The sequence below is a fragment of the Nerophis lumbriciformis genome, linkage group LG13, assembly GCF_033978685.3.
Source record: "Nerophis lumbriciformis linkage group LG13, RoL_Nlum_v2.1, whole genome shotgun sequence".
Lineage (NCBI taxonomy): Eukaryota > Metazoa > Chordata > Actinopteri > Syngnathiformes > Syngnathidae > Nerophis > Nerophis lumbriciformis.
In genome coordinates this window covers 9,383,298-9,401,803 of record NC_084560.2, presented here as the reverse complement: position 1 = coordinate 9,401,803, position 18,506 = coordinate 9,383,298, and the positions used below count along the sequence as shown (strand labels likewise).

Here is an 18,506-nt window from a genome sequence, read left to right as displayed (position 1 = left end):
TGAGTGCCAAGCAGGGAGGTAATGGGTCCCATTTTTATAGTCTTTGGTATGACTCGAATGTATAATGTTCCAATTGCAACCCTTTTTAAAAGACATTTGGTTCCTTTATTACACCCCTTACATCTCCAAATTATAAAGCACATAAGCAAACTTATTTTATTGACAATATTGAGAACTGAACCAAAAAAGTTATATTAAGTCAAAATTGGAACATTTTCTCCATCAGAGGGTCAAGTGTGACTTTTTTCATTCAAATGATTAAAAGCAGCTCTCTCAGAATGTAAGGAATGTCCTTTAGGTGAGTGTTTTTAAACCTTTTTTGAGCCAAGGCACATTTTTTTGCGTTGAAAAAATGCGGAGGCACACCACCAGCAGAAATCATTAAAAAAACCAACCTCAGTTGACAGTAAAAAGTCGTTGGATATGACTTTAAACCATAACCAAGCATGCATCACTATAGCTCTTGTCTCAAAGTAGGTGTACTGTCACCACCTGTCATATCACACCCTGACTTATTTAGAGTTTTTTGCTGTGTAGTGTTTTAGGTCTTGTCTTGCGCTCCTATTTTGGTGGCTTTTTCTCTTTTTTTGGTATTTTCCTGTAGCAGTTTCATGTGTTCCTTTAAACGATATTTCCCGCATCTACTTTGTTTTAGCAATCAAGAATATTTCAGTGGTTTTTATCCTTCTTTGTGGGGACATTGTTGATTGTCATGTCATGTTCGGGGATGTACATGTGGACGCCATCTTTGCTTCACAGTAAGTCTTTGCTGTCGTCCAGCATTCTGTTTTTGTTTACTTTGCAGCCAGTTCAGTTTTAGTTTTGTTCTGCATAGCCTTCCCTAAGCTTCAATGCCTTTTCTTAGGGGCACTCACCTTTTGTTTATTTTTGGTTTAAGCATTAGATACCTTTTTACCTGCACACTGCCTCCCGCTGTTTCCAACATCTACAAAGCAATTAGCTACCTGCTTCCACCTACTGATATGGAAGAGTATTACACGGTTACTCTGCCGAGCTCTAGACAGCACGGACACTCAACAACAACACATCATTTGCAGACTATAATTACTGGTTTGCAAAAACTATTTTTAACCCAAATAGGTGAAATTAGATCATCTCCCACGGCACACTAGTGAGCCACAGCACAGTGGTTGAAAAACACTGCTTTAGATGACACATAGTAAACAAGCCTGGATGAAAGCCACATGAACACAATAATTCAATGTTTGTATTAATTTGGTATATATTATTTTTACATGAAAGTGCCTTAGTCATTATTGCAAAGATGTTTCGCACATTTTGCATCTCTCTCGTGTCACTAAATATTAAGGGTGCGAATGTTTGAATACCGAACGATTCGATCCAATTCATGCGGTGATGATTTGATCCAGAATCAATTCTCGATTCAAAACAGTTTTCTCACACAGTATTATTTGATATAATAATTATAATGAAAAAATCTTCAAAACAGATTACAGATTAGAAAAGCTCCTTTTGGTTGCATGGAAATGGCCTAAAAATATATATTTTTAAATGTATTCTTATAAAAAAAGGTGTTTATACATACACATATATACGTTAGGTTAGGAAAAAACACAGAGGCTATTTCATCCCGACAAGCCTGTTTCGCAGGTTTCCCTGCTTTTCAGGGGATTACATATCAGAATCAGAAATATATATATATATATATATATATATATATATATATATATATATATATATATATATATATATATATATATATATATATATATATATATATATATATATATATATAAACACAGATTAATCACAAAATGTATTTCCAGTGTAAAGATGATTTAGTGGACTTACTGGTGTGCTCGCTGGCAAATTTCACTTCAAAATAAAACTTTAGATGAAACTGTTTAACTGTTAACTTAATGTCTTACACTTAAATGTATTATGCAAAATCAATGCTATTGAACATTTGTTGTTGTTGTTGTTGCTGGTGTTTGTCAGATTCACATCTTGCACATTTGTGCTTGCTTTTCTTCTTTCGAAGCGCACATATTCTTTGGAAATGCACATTTTATACACCAATGGTTCTTCACCTTTTTGACCTCCGAAAACAACTTTCCCACTACAAAAGGGGCCCGGGGCCCACTCACATACTAACAGCGAATTAGTAATCTTACTCTTGATTAGGGCTGCAACAACTAATCGATTAAAATCGATTATAAAAATAGTTGGCGATTAATTTAGTCATCGATTCGTTGGATCTATGCTATGCGCATGCGCAGAGGCTACTTTTTTTAAATTTATTTATTTTTATAAATAAAACTTTATTTATGAACTGCAACATTTACAAACAGCTGAGAAACAATAATCAAAATAAGTATGGTGCCAGTATGCTGTTGTTTTTCAATAAAATACTGGAAAGGATAGAAATGTAGTTTGTCTCTTTTATCCGATTATTAATCGATTAATCTGAGTAATAATCGACAGATTAATCGATTATCAAATTAGTTGTTGGTTGCAGCCCTATTCTTGATTTCATTATTATGTCTAAATTACTTACAGTTTAACAGCATAAACGTTGTCAAACGATAGGCAAACAAGTGTTAACCACAAAGATTATTTTTAAGGCTTAGGTCAGACTGATTGCAAAAATGTATTTAAAATTAATATACTGCAAAAATAAGGTACTCAAAAACTGGATGGAAAATACATATACATTCAGTTACACAGCGCTAAACTAAATTCTAACTTAATTAATATTAAATAATAATAATATATATGACAATAAAATTTAAGTACAAATGAAAATACAGCTTTACCCCTTAAGTCATATTTTTTTGCGTTTAAGAAACTTCTTGATGACTTTAGCTCCAGGCTTTATTCTGTTTGTTTGATATTGTCATTACTGCCACAAGTGGTGGAAAAGTGTATTACTGCTGCGGTCCATAAGGACCACAAACAGATATTTTTGGGTAGTCTCGAGGGGGTGCCCTATGGTTAAGACACACTGTTAGACACCATCCTGTATTTTTTTTTTTTTTTTTTTTTTTCATATCAATTGACTGTGATTAATCGTGATTCATCAAATTGCAAATGTGATTAATCTGATTTAAAAATAGCAGTTAAAATGTTGCATCTCGTCTGTAACTAAATAATGTAACATAATTGGATGTTAAATCTTATGCATGCAATTAATCACTGAACATTATCGCATTAAACATGTATAAACACAAATTAATCACAAAATATATTTCCAGTGCAAAGATGAGATGAGACTGACTCGCTGGAAAATTTCACTTCAAAATAAACCCCAACGGGACTTTTGTTTGCAAATTTTGAGCAACTACATGACACACATTCAAATAAAAACTTAAATAAAATCATAACACAAAATTATAATAAATTATAATTAGGGCTGCAACTAACGATTAATTTGATAATCGATTAATCTGTCGATTATTACTTCGATTAATATCGGATAAAAGAAACAAACTACATTTCTATCCTTTCCAGTATTTTATTGGAAAAAACACAGCATACTTGCACCATATGTATTTTGATTATTGTTTCTCAGCTGTTTGTACATGTTGCAGTTTATAAATAAAGGTTTATAAAAAATAAAAAAAATGCCTCTGCGCATAGCATAGATCCAACGAATCGATGACTAAATTAATCGCCAACTATCTTTATAATCAATTTTAATCGATTTAATCGATTAGTTGTTGCAGCCCTAATTATAATTCAAATAAAACAAAATTCATATCAAGCCTTAGTAAAACAAAATACAATATAATTCAAACAAAACCTTTTTTGGGCCTTTTTAAATGTGGGTTAGTGTTACGTAAAACAGAAGACTGGAGCTAAAGTCATAGAGAAGTTTCTTAAGTGCAAAAAGTATGACTAAAGCCATGAAACGGTGTTTTCATTTTCATTTTCACTTGAATTTTATTTTTATAGTTAGGAAACATTCATTGCTAGTTTTATTTATTTTAGCACAATATAATTGTATGTAACTTCATTTTTCGTTATTAATCCCTCCTTGTGCAATATATTTGGTTATTATTTATTTTTCTAATTAGCCTGACCTAAGCCTGCGTTGAATAAATAGTCATCTTTGTAATTAACACATGCTTTCATATCATTTGACAATGTTGTTAGATATAATTATTGAATACCATTCAAATCAAGAGTAAGATTATTAACTCAATGTTAATATTAAGCTCAAATCATCCAAATGTTTAGAAATTAAAAAATCCATTCTTTAACTTTTTTCAGTGTGTGAAGTCAATCTATGGAATATAAGTGTTTGACTTTTTTTTATTTTTTTTTACCTAAAATGATTAACGTGTATGAAGTTATTTTAATTTATTGAGCTGCACCTGTTGATTACTTCCAATAACCAGCATAAATGAATATTACAGCGCTAGTGTGAATAAAGACAATGTAGTGGATCGCAATAAAATGTCTTTACAATATCAACATGGGCCAAAACTTTTATCAAATTTAATTAGTTGACTTTACAAACTTTTTGCACCAATAAAGTAAATAGATTGTTTAAGGGCTCCCCTCATGTTTGGTCCAAGGGACCCGGAAGGGTCTCAGTCATAAAAATGTTAAAAATATGTTGTATGTATATAAAAATAAATGTTATTATTTAATGCTTAAATCTCTACATCAACTTCAGGTCTACGTATATGTCGCTATAAAATAGTTGTTTTAATGTTTTTAAACCATTTTTGTCAAAACTTTGTTTTTCATGGCAAAAACAAAATATACAATTTGAAAGTAATTGTACCCTCAAATAGGTCAATAATTCATAGCATTTATTTGAATTCATTATTTATTGATTTTTTTTTTTTAATCCCAAAAAATTATTGGGAATCTAAAAGAGCCCCACTTATAAAAGTGTTAAAAATAAGTCATATTTTTTAACGCTTAAGTCTCTTGATTAAATTAAGATTTATATGTCAATTATAAGTTTTAATTTTTTTTTCAATTTTGTTTTGTTTGCTCCAGCGCCCCCCGCAACCCCAAAGGGAATAAGCGGTAGAAAATGGATGGATGGATGGATGTTTAATGCCCTTTTTGTCAAAGAAAGTGTTTTTATATGGAAAACACAAAATATTCATATTTTACCCAAAAATATATTTCAAAGTGTAATATTTGACGTGAAGTCATATTATTATTAAATAGGTCAATAATTAAATCATTGATTTGAGTGCATTATTTTTGGAGCAATGAAAAAAAAAAATCCACAAAAATTATTGGTGATCTAAAAGGGCACTAAATAAGTGTTAAAAATAAGTTATATACATTTTTAACGCTTAAGTCTCTTGATCAATGTAAGATATATCTGTTGATTATAAGTTTTCTTAATGTTTTTCAGATTTTTTTTTGTTTTATGCCATTTTTGTCAAATAAAACTTAGTGTTTTTATATGGAAAACACACAAAATATTCAATATTTTACCCAAATAAATATTTCAAAGGGTAATATCTGATGTAAAGTAACATTACCATTAAATAGGTCAATAATTCATATCATTGATTAATTAATGCATTATTTTTTCAGCAATGGAAATAAAAAACACAAACATTATTGGTGAACTAAAAGGGCATTACTCATAAAAGTGTTAAAAATAAGTCATATATATTTTTTAACGCTTAATTCTCTTAATCAATTTAAGATATATATGTCGATTTTATGTTTTAATCATTTTTTCCGGATTTTTTCTGTTTTGTTTTATGCCATTCTTGTCAAAGAAAACTTAGTGTTTTTATATGGAAAACACACAAAACATCCAACATTTTCCCCCAAAATATGTTTTAGAGAGTAATATTTGACGTAAAGTAATTGTACCATTAAATAGGTCAATAATTCATGTCATTAATTTTAATTTGTTATTTTTTGAGCAATGAAAAAAAAAATCCACTAAAAATGAATGGTGATATAAACGGGCACTACTCATAAAAGTGTTAAAAATAAGTAATGTGTATTTTTTAACGCTTAAGTCTCTTGATCAGTTTAAGATAAATCTGTCGATTATACGATTTTATAATTTTTTCCAGATTTATTGTGTTTTGTTTTATGCCATTTTTGTCAAAGAAAACTTAGTGTTTTTGTATGGAAAACACACAAAATATTTCAAAATGTTTCCCAAAATTAGATTTCAAAGTGTAATATATGATTTAAACTAATTGTACCCTAAATAGTTCAATAATTCATATCATTGATAACATTCATTATTTTTTGAGCAATGTAAATAAAAAACACTAAAATTATTGGTGAACTAAAAGGGCACTACTCATAAAAGTGTTAAAAATAAGTCATATATATTTTTTAACGCTTAAGTCTCTTGAACAATTTAAGATATATATGTCGATTATATGTTTTAATAATTTTTTCACAGATTTTTTCTGTTTTCTTTTATGCCATTTTTGTCAAAGAAAACTTAAGTGTTTTTATATGGAAAAGACAATAAATATTCAATATTTTACCCAAAAATATATTGCAAAGTGTAATATTTGTTGTAAAGTAATGTTACCATTAAATAGGTCTATAATTCATATCATTGATTTTAATTCATTATTTTTTGAGCAATAAAAAAAATCCACAAAAATGATTGGTGCTCTAAAAGGGCACTATTCATAAAAGTGTTAAAAAACAAGTGATTTTTTTTAACGCTTAAGTCTCTATCAATTTAAGGTACATCTGTTGATTATAAGTTTTAATAATTTTTTAAAGATATTTAATTTGTTTTATGTCATTTTTGTCAAAGAAAACAGTGTTTTTATATGGAAAACACACAAAATATTCAACATTTTTCCCCAAAATATATTTTAGAGAGTAATATTTGATGTAAAGTAATGGTACCATTAAATAGGTCAATAATTAATATAATTAATTTTAATTCATTATTTTTTGAGCAATGGAAAAAAAAATCCACAAAAATGATTGGTGATCTAAAAGGGCACTACTCATAAAAGTGTTAAAAATAAGTCATATATATTTTTTAACGCTTAAGTCTCCTGATCAATTTAAGATATATCTGTCGATTATATGTTTTCATAATTTTAAACACGAAATATTTAACATTTTTATGTGTAATATTTGACGTAAAGTAATTGTACCCTTAATTAGGTCAATAATTCATAACATTGATTTTAATTCATTATTTACGAGAGAAAAAAAATCCACTAAAATTATTGGGCCCACTCATAAAAGTGTTAAAAATAAGTTTTATATATATTAAGGCTGAAACGACGCGTCGACGTAGTCGACGTCATCGGTTACGTAAATACGTCGACGCCGTTTTTGTGCGTCGGCGCGTCGCATATTTACGTCACACTACTTTACTGTCATGGCGGAGCGCAAAGCAGACGATGCGAGCGAGGGGAAAAAAGCACGCCAAAAGTCGTCAAAAGTGTGGGAGTATTTCAATAAACGGCCTAATAATGTTGTTGTATGCACACTGTGTCGAGCGGAAATGGCCTATCATAGCAGCACAACGGCTATGAACGAACATTTGAAAAGAAAATCCCCGACAGCATTCTTGCCATCACCATCAACAAGTCAATCGTCCGCGTGCGTATACGTTGTCATTATTACACAAAAACATGAATGTGTCATTTGTATCTGCGTTGTAAATTCATAAACTAAAGCACCGTTTCGCTCTGAGAGGCGCGTTTGGCGTGCCTGTTCAGTGTTTACAAAGACGCGCTCCTCTTTAACGCTGTGGAGAGGCGGCGGCGGCGAGCGAGCGGCGAGGCGGGGCGCGCCGGGAGCGACGCCGCAAACGTGCCCAGGTGCGCGATCCGCGCAGTTGGAAGAGAAAAGACTTTGTGTAAAATTAAAAGATTGTAAACCTGGCAAAGCCATCTGGCGTTCAGTCTGTCGGTCCTGAAAGAACCCCACGGCACAAGACGTGTCACAAACGCTAACGTTAATTAGTTGTGCAAATACCTTTTACAACATTAACAGTTACATATACTATGTACAAACGAACAATTAACTTTCACTTTAATCATACTATCATTGTTGTGTTATTAAGCAAAATAAGCAATACTTTTACTTTTGTTGAAATGTTTACACTGTACACTTTTTTGTATTGGATGTTTAGCTTTATTTTTGCACATTTTAGCAAATAAGCAATACTTTTACTTTTGTTGAAATGTTTACACTTGTTACAGAATATTTCCGTTTTGCACTTTTTTGTATTGGATGTTTATCTTTATTTTTGCACATTTTAAAGCAAAATAAGCAATACTTTTACTTTTGAAATGCTTATACTATTCCAGAATATTAAGATTTGCACATTAAAAAGCAAATAAGCTACTTTTAATTTTGTTAAATGTTAAAAGTTTTAAATGTTTACATTGTTACAGAATATTTTGTCATGTTGTTGTCAATGTTGACTGACTAGTGGCCATACTTTTTTTTTTGTAAATAAAAGCCATGCCTTTTGAAAAAACTGGCCTACATTCATTTTTTCCTCTTCATTTTAAATAAATAAAAAAAATCGGTAAAAGGAAAAATAATCTATAGATTAATCGAAAAAATAATCTATAGATTAACCGATTAATCGAAAAAATAATCTATAGATTAATCGATAGAAAAATAATCGTTAGCTGCAGCCCTAATATATATATATATATATATATATATATATATATATATTGAATGCTTAAGTCTCTTCACCAGTTTGAGATATATCTGTCGATTACAAGTTTTGATAATGTTTTTTTTCACATTTCTTTAGTGTAGTGCCATTTTGTCAAAGAAAACTTTTCATTGCACAAATATTCCCCCCCCAAAAAATATTTCAAAGTGGAATATTTGATGTGAAACTATTATACCCTTAAATAGGTCAATAATTCATAACATTGATTTTAATTAATTATAATGTTTTTGAGTAATTATATTTGCTCTCTTATTACACTTTTTTATTGTGTTTTTTCTTTTTAAATAGTTTTTTTTAGATAGTGCCGCAGGCCGTTAGAAAATTAGGTGCGGACCGCAAATGGCCCCTGGGCCGCTTTTTGGATACCTTTGCCCTACAACCAGGGGTATTCATTATGGTTGTCTACAAACATGCATTTGTGTTAGTTGTTTCAATAAGAAGGTAATGGACCGAACAATATACGGTATTAATAGTAATATCGGTCATATTTGCGTCAATGGGGGTAAGGAAGAAGTTCCCAGTGAATGGCGGACAAAGCACTTGTCAGTAGGCCGCAGAGTGAGCACCTTACCCGGGGAGAGAGTGAGCGGCAGGTCCCGCTGGGATGGAGGAAAACTCTCCGTGGAAGGAAAAGCGGAAGTCAACTCGTACTCCGTGTTCACTTGGTCGGAGGTGTTCGGAGGGCGAAACGCGGTCGTGCCCGCATCCGGGCTGCTGTTTGTGGGGGTCCCAGCCCCGAGGGGCCCCGGCAGAGCCACAAGCAAGCCGAGGAGGAGGAGGAGGAGCGGCTCCCACCAGCACCTTTTCATGGTTCCCAAGCAGCCAGCGTTGGTCATTCGGTGCTGGGTCACGTCGAGGAAAGTCCGGCGGGTCTCCCGAGGACAACATGAGGGGAAGAAGCTTCGCCTCCTACTGAACTTCCATGGCGGGTGAAGACATCCGCGCCGCGTCTTGCTTTGGTGTCGGCGGGAAAAGAAGATGAAGATCCCCAGCAGGCAGATATCATCACGCACGCACCTCCGGGGCTCCGCCCCTCTGCGCGCGCACACGCACTCCCACGTGTACGCGCATGACTCTTATCTCTTTATTTATGTTTTATTTCGTTGTGACCATTGAACATTTTGATTTCATAATTATAACTTTTCATCACCTTTCCACTTTTTATTTCATAATTATGACTTTTTATGACACCATGTCCCTTTTTATGTCATATTTATGAATTCTTATCACGTAATTTCTCATTTTGAATGTCATAATTATAACTTTTCCCCCCCATAATTTCGACTTTTTATCTCAGTTATGACTTCATTTTATGGTTATACCTTTCTATTTCACGATTGACTGTCATAATTTAACATTTTTATTTTAAAATCTTGACTTTTTATTTAATAATTATGACTTTATTTCATAGGTTTTACTATTTATTTAATAATTATGACTTATATGTCATCATTTTGACTTTTTGTTTTATAATTGTGACTTTTTATTTCATAATTAAAATTTTTTTCTCATAATTTCGTATTTTTATATCGTGATTTTTTATTTCATAAATATGACTTTCTATGTCATAATTGACTTCATATCATAAATTCGACTTTTTATCTCAGTTATCACTTTATTTTATGGTTGTACCTTTCTATTTCACGATTGACTGTCATAATTTGAAATTTTTATTTTAAAATCTTGACTTTTTATTTAATAATTATGACTTTATTTCATAGGTTATACTATTTATTTAATAATTATGACTTATATGTCATCATTTTGACTTTTTGTTTTACAATTATGACTTTTTATTTCATAATTTAAATTTTTTTCTCATAATTTCGTATTTTTAAATCGGGATTTTTTATTTCATAAATATGACTTTCTATGTCATAATTGACTTCATATCATAAATTCGACTTTTTATCTCAGTTATGACTTCATTTTATGGTTATACCTTTCTATTTCACGATTGACTGTCAGAATTTAACATTTTTATTTTAAAATCTTGACTTTTTATTTAATAATTATGACTTTATTTCATAGGTTATACTATTTATTTAATAAATATGACTTATATGTCATCATTTTGACTTTTTGTTTTATAATTGTGACTTTTTATTTCATAATTTAAATTTTTTTCTCATAATTTCGTATTTTTCTATCGTGATTTTTTATTTCATAAATATGACTTTCTATGTCATAATTGACTTCATATCATAAATTCGACTTTTTATCTCAGTTATGACTTCATTTTATGGTTATACCTTTCTATTTCACGATTGACTGTCATAATTTAACATTTTTATTTTAAAATCTTGACTTTTTATTTAATAATTATGACTTTATTTCATAGGTTTTACTATTAATTTAATAATTATGACTTATATGTCATCATTTTGACTTTTTGTTTTATTATTGTGACTTTTTATTTCATAATTTTAATTTTTTTCTCATAATTTCGTATTTTTATATCGTGATTTTTTATTTCATAAATATGACTTTCTATATCATAATTGACTTCATATCATAAATTCGACTTTTTTTTATCTCAGTTATGACTTCATTTTATGGTTATACCTTTCTATTTCACGATTGATTGTCATAATTTAACATTTTTATTTTAAAATCTTGACTTTTTATTTAATAATTATGACTTTATTTCATAGGTTTGACTATTTATTTGATAATTATGACTTATATGTCATCATTTTGACTTTTTGTTTTATAATTGTGACTTTTTATTTCATAATTTAAATTTTTTTCTCATAATTTCGTATTTTTATATCGTGATTTTTTATTTCATAAATATGACTTTCTATGTCATAATTGACTTCATATCATAAATTCGACTTTTTATCTCAGTTATGACTTTATTTTATGGTTATACCTTTCTATTTCACAATTGACTGTCATAATTTAACATTTTTATTTTAAAATCTTGACTTTTTATTTAATAATTATGACTTTATTTCATAGGTTATACTATTTATTTAATAAATATGACTTATATGTCATCATTTTGACCTTTTGTTTTATAATTGTGACTTTATATTTCATAATTTAAATTTTTTTCTCATAATTTCGTATTTTTATATCGTGATTTTTTATTTCATAAATATGACTTTCTATATCATAATTTACTTCATATCATAAATTCGACTTTTTTTTAATCTCAGTTATGACTTCATTTTATGGTTATACCTTTCTATTTCACGATTGATTGTCATAATTTAACATTTTTATTTTAAAATCTTGACTTTTTATTTAATAATTATGACTTTATTTCATATGTTTTACTATTTATTTGATAATTATGACTTATATGTCATCATTTTGACTTTTTGTTTTATAATTGTGACTTTTTATTTCATAATTTAAATTTTTTTCTCATAATTTCGTATTTTTATATCGTGATTTTTTATTTCATAAATATGACTTTCTATATCATAATTGACTTCATATCATAAATTCGACTTTTTATCTCAGTTATGACTTTATTTTATGGTTATACCTTTCTATTTCACGATTGACTGTCATAATTTAACATTTTTATTTTAAAATCTTGACTTTTTATTTAATAATTATGACTTTATTTCATAGGTTCTACTATTTATTTAATAATTATGACTTATATGTCATCATTTTGACTTTTTGTTTTATAATTGTGACTTTTTATTTCATAATTTAAATTGTTTTCTCATAATTTCGTATTTTTATATCGTGATTTTTTATTTCATAAATATGACTTTCTATATCATAATTGACTTCATATCATAAATTCGACTTTTTATCTCAGTTATGACTTCATTTTATGGTTATACCTTTCTATTTCACGATTGACTGTCATAATTTAACATTTTTATTTTAAAATCTTGACTTTTTATTTAATAATTATGACTTTATTTCATAGGTTATACTATTTATTTAATAATTATGACTTATATGTCATCATTTTGACTTTTTGTTTTGTAATTGTGACTTTTTATTTCATAATTTAAATTTTTTTCTCATAATTTAAGTATTTTTATATCGTGATTTTTTATTTCATAAATATGACTTTCTATATCATAATTGACTTCATATCATAAATTCGACTTTTTATCTCAGTTATGACTTCATTTTATGGTTATACCTTTCTATTTCACGATTGACTGTCATAATTTAACATTTTTATTTTAAAATCTTGACTTTTTATTTAATAATTATGACTTTATTTCATAGGTTATACTATTTATTTAATAATTATGACTTATATGTCATCATTTTGACTTTTTGTTTTGTAATTGTGACTTTTTATTTCATAATTTAAATTTTTTTCTCATAATTTAAGTATTTTTATATCGTGATTTTTTATTTCATAAATATGACTTTCTATATCATAATTGACTTCATATCATAAATTCGACTTTTTATCTCAGTTATCACTTCATTTTATGGTTATACCTTTCTCTTTCACGATTGACTGTCATAATTTAACATTTTTATTTTAAAATCTTGACATTTTATTTAATAATTATGACTTTATTTCATAGGTTATACTATTTATTTAATAAATATGACTTATATGTCATCATTTTGACTTTTTGTTTTCTAATTGTGACTTTTTATTTCATAATTTCAATTTTTTTCTCATATTTTCGTATTTTTATATCGTGATTTTTTATTTCATAATTATGACTTTCTATATCATAATTGACTTCATATCATAAATTCGACTTTTTATCTCAGTTATGACTTCATTTTATGGTTATGTTATACCTTTCTATTTCACGATTGACTGTCATAATTTAACATTTTTATTTTAAAATATTGACTTTTTTTAAAATAATTATGACTTTATTTCATAGATTATACTATTTATTTAATAAATATGACTTATATGTCATCATTTTGACTTTTTGTTTTGTAATTGTGACTTTTTATTTCATAATTTAAATTTTTTTCTCATAATTTAAGTATTTTTATATCGTGATTTTTTATTTCATAAATATGACTTTCTATATCATAATTGACTTCATATCATAAATTCGACTTTTTATCTCAGTTATCACTTCATTTTATGGTTATACCTTTCTCTTTCACGATTGACTGTCATAATTTAACATTTTTATTTTAAAATCTTGACATTTTATTTAATAATTATGACTTTATTTCATAGGTTATACTATTTATTTAATAAATATGACTTATATGTCATCATTTTGACTTTTTGTTTTCTAATTGTGACTTTTTATTTCATAATTTCAATTTTTTTCTCATATTTTCGTATTTTTATATCGTGATTTTTTATTTCATAATTATGACTTTCTATATCATAATTGACTTCATATCATAAATTCGACTTTTTATCTCAGTTATGACTTCATTTTATGGTTATGTTATACCTTTCTATTTCACGATTGACTGTCATAATTTAACATTTTTATTTTAAAATATTGACTTTTTTAAAAATAATTATGACTTTATTTCATAGATTATACTATTTATTTAATAAATATGACTTATATGTCATCATTTTGACTTTTTGTTTTATAATTGTGACTTTTTATTTCATAATTTAAATTTTTTTCTCATAATTTCGTATTTTTATATCGTGATTTTTTATTACATAAATATGACTTTCTATGTCATAATTGACTTCATATCATAAATTCGACTTTTTATCTCAGTTATGACTTCATTTTATGGTTATACCTTTCTATTTCACGATTGACTGTCATAATTTCAAATTTTTATTTTAAAATCTTGACGTTTTATTTAATAATTATGACTTTATTTCATAGGTTTTACTATTTATTTAATAATTATGACTTCAATGTCATCATTTTGACCTTTTGTTTTATAATTGTGACTTTTTATTTCATAATTTCAATTTTTTTCTCATAATTTCGTATTTTTCTATCGTGATTTTTATTTCATAAATATGACTTTCTATATCATAATTGACTTCATATCAGAAATTCGACTTTTTATCTCAGTTATGACTTCATTTTATGGTTATACCTTTCTATTTCACGATTGACTGTCATAATTTCAAATTTTTATTTTAAAATCTTGACTTTTTATTTAATAATTATGACTTTATTTCATAGGTTTTACTATTTATTTAATAATTATGACTTATATGTCATCATTTTGACTTTTTGTTTTATAATTGTGACTTTTTATTTCATAATTTAAATTTTTTTCTCATAATTTCGTATTTTTATATCGTGATTTTTTATTTCATAAATATGACTTTCTATGTCATAATTGACTTCATATCATAAATTCGACTTTTTATCTCAGTTATGACTTCATTTTATGGTTATACCTTTCTATTTCACGATTGACTGTCATAATTTAACATTTTTATTTTAAAATCTTGACTTTTTATTTAATAATTATGACTTTATTTCATAGGTTTTACTATTTATTTAATAATTATGACTTCAATGTCATCATTTTGACTTTTTGTTTTATAATTGTGACTTTTTATTTCATAATTTAAATTTTTTTCTCATAATTTCGTATTTTTCTATCGTGATTTCTATTTCATAATTATGACTTTCTATATCATAATTGACTTCATATCATAAATTCGACTTTTTATCTCAGTTATGACTTCATTTTATGGTTATACCTTTCTACTTCACGATTGACTGTCATAATTTAACATTTTTATTTTAAAATCTTGAATTTTTATTTAATAATTATGACTTTATTTCATAGGTTCTACTATTTATTGAATAATTATGACTTATATGTCATCATTTTGACTTTTTGTTTTATAATTGTGACTTTTTATTTCATAATTTAAATTTTTTTCTCATAATTTCGTATTTTTATATCGTGATTTTTTATTTCATAAATATGACTTTCGATATCATAATTGACTTCATATCATAAATTCAACTTTTTATCTCAGTTATGACTTCATTTTATGGTTATACCTTTCTACTTCACGATTGACTGTCATAATTTAACATTTTTATTTTAAAATCTTGACTTTTTATTTAATAATTTTGACTTTCAATCAATCAATCAATGTTTATTTATATAGCCCTAAATCACAAGTGTCTCAAAGGGCTGACTTTATTTCATAGGTTCTACTATTTATTTTATAATTATGACTTATATGTCATCATTTTGACTTTTTGTTTTATAATTGTGACTTTTTATTTCATAATTTCAATTTTTTTTCATAATTTCATATTTTTATATTGCGTTTTTTATTTCATAAATATGACTTTCTATATCATAATTTACTTCATATCATAAATTCGACTTTTTTATCTCAGTTATGACTTCATTTTATGGTTATACCTTTCTATTTCACGATTGATTGTCATAATTTAACATTTTTATTTTAAAATCTTGACTTTTTATTTAATAATTATGACTTTATTTCATAGGTTATACAATTTATTTAATAAATATGACTTATATGTCATCATTTTGACCTTTTGTTTTATAATTGTGACTTTTTATTTCATAATTTAAATTTTTTTCTCATAATTTCGTATTTTTATATCGTGATTTTTTATTTCATAAATATGACTTTCGATATCATAATTGACTTCATATCATAAATTCGACTTTTTATCTCAGTTATGACTTCATTTTATGGTTATACTTTTCTATTTCACGATTGACTGTCATAATTTAACATTTTTATTTTAAAATCTTGACTTTTTATTTAATAATTATGACTTTATTTCATAGGTTCTACTATTTATTGAATAATTATGACTTATATGTCATCATTTTGACTTTTTGTTTTATAATTGTGACTTTTTATTTCATAATTTAAATTTTTTTCTCATAATTTCGTATTTTTATATCGTGATTTTTTATTTCATAAATATGACTTTCGATATCATAATTGACTTCATATCATAAATTCAACTTTTTATCTCAGTTATGACTTCATTTTATGGTTATACCTTTCTACTTCACGATTGACTGTCATAATTTAACATTTTTATTTTAAAATCTTGACTTTTTATTTAATAATTTTGACTTTCAATCAATCAATCAATGTTTATTTATATAGCCCTAAATCACAAGTGTCTCAAAGGGCTGACTTTATTTCATAGGTTCTACTATTTATTTTATAATTATGACTTATATGTCATCATTTTGACTTTTTGTTTTATAATTGTGACTTTTTATTTCATAATTTCAATTTTTTTTCATAATTTCATATTTTTATATTGCGTTTTTTATTTCATAAATATGACTTTCTATATCATAATTTACTTCATATCATAAATTCGACTTTTTTATCTCAGTTATGACTTCATTTTATGGTTATACCTTTCTATTTCACGATTGATTGTCATAATTTAACATTTTTATTTTAAAATCTTGACTTTTTATTTAATAATTATGACTTTATTTCATAGGTTATACAATTTATTTAATAAATATGACTTATATGTCATCATTTTGACCTTTTGTTTTATAATTGTGACTTTTTATTTCATAATTTAAATTTTTTTCTCATAATTTCGTATTTTTATATCGTGATTTTTTATTTCATAAATATGACTTTCGATATCATAATTGACTTCATATCATAAATTCGACTTTTTATCTCAGTTATGACTTCATTTTATGGTTATACCTTTCTATTTCACGATTGACTGTCATAATTTAACATTTTTATTTTAAAATCTTGACTTTTTATTTAATAATTATGACTTTATTTCATAGGTTCTACTATTTATTTAATAATTATGACTTATATGTCATCATTTTGACTTTTTGTTTTATAATTGTGACTTTTTATTTCATAATTAAATTTTTTTTCTCATAATTTCGTATTTTTATATCGTGATTTTTTATTTCATAAATATGACTTTCTATGTCATAATTGACTTCATATCATAAATTCGACTTTTTATCTCAGTTATCACTTTATTTCATGGTTATACCTTTCTATTTCACGATTGACTGTCATAATTTAACATTTTTATTTTAAAATCTTGACTTTTTATTTCATAATTATGACTTTATTTCATAGGTTCTACTATTTATTGAATAATTATGACTTATATGTCATCATTTTGACTTTTAGTTTTATAATTGTGACATTTTATTTCATAATTTACATTTTTTTCTCATAATTTCGTATTTTTATATCGTGATTTTTTATTTCATAATTATGACTTTCTATATCATAATTGACTTCATATCATAAATTCGACTTTTTATCTCAGTTATGACTTCATTTTATGGTTATACCTTTCTATTTCACGATTGACTGTCATAATTTAACATTTTTATTTTAAAATCTTGACTTTTTATTTAATTATTATGACTTTATTTAATAGGTTTTACTATTTATTTAATAATTATGACTTATATGTCATCATTTTGACTTTTTGTTTTGTAATTGTGACTTTTTATTTCATAATTTAAATTTTTTTCTCATAATTTCGTATTTTTATATCGTGATTTTTTTATTTCATAAATATGACTTTCGATATCATAATTGACTTCATATCATAAATTCGACTTTTTATCTCAGTTATGACTTCATTTTATGGTTATACCTTTCTACTTCACGATTGACTGTCATAATTTAACATTTTTATTTTAAAATCTTGACTTTTTATTTAATAATTATGACTTTATTTCATAGGTTATACTATTTATTTAATAAATATGACTTATATGTCATCATTTTGACCTTTTGTTTTATAATTGTGACTTTTTATTTCATAATTTAAATTTTTTTCTCATAATTTCGTATTTTTATATCTTGATTTTTATTTCATAATTATGACTTTCTATATCATAATTGACTTCATATCATAAATTCGACTTTTTATCTCAGTTATGACTTCATTTTATGGTTATACCTTTCTATTTC

General features: G+C 26.3%; 1 protein-coding gene across 2 annotated transcripts in view; it reads right to left on the bottom strand.

Annotated features, from left to right (window-relative positions):
* heg1 (heart development protein with EGF-like domains 1) overlaps positions 1 to 9,735 on the bottom strand; it is a 76,015-nt gene extending 66,280 nt beyond the window's left edge. Inside the window, exon 1 of one of the 2 annotated variants that reach the window (XM_061971734.1) lies at positions 9,231 to 9,735. In XM_061971734.1, the coding sequence (XP_061827718.1) occupies positions 9,231 to 9,495 (265 nt within the window). In that variant the 5' untranslated portion in view covers positions 9,496 to 9,735. The remainder of the gene's footprint in view (positions 1 to 9,230) is intronic. The other variant, XM_061971733.2, reaches the window with a different exon arrangement.
* Between the last annotated feature and the right edge of the window lie 8,771 nt (positions 9,736 to 18,506).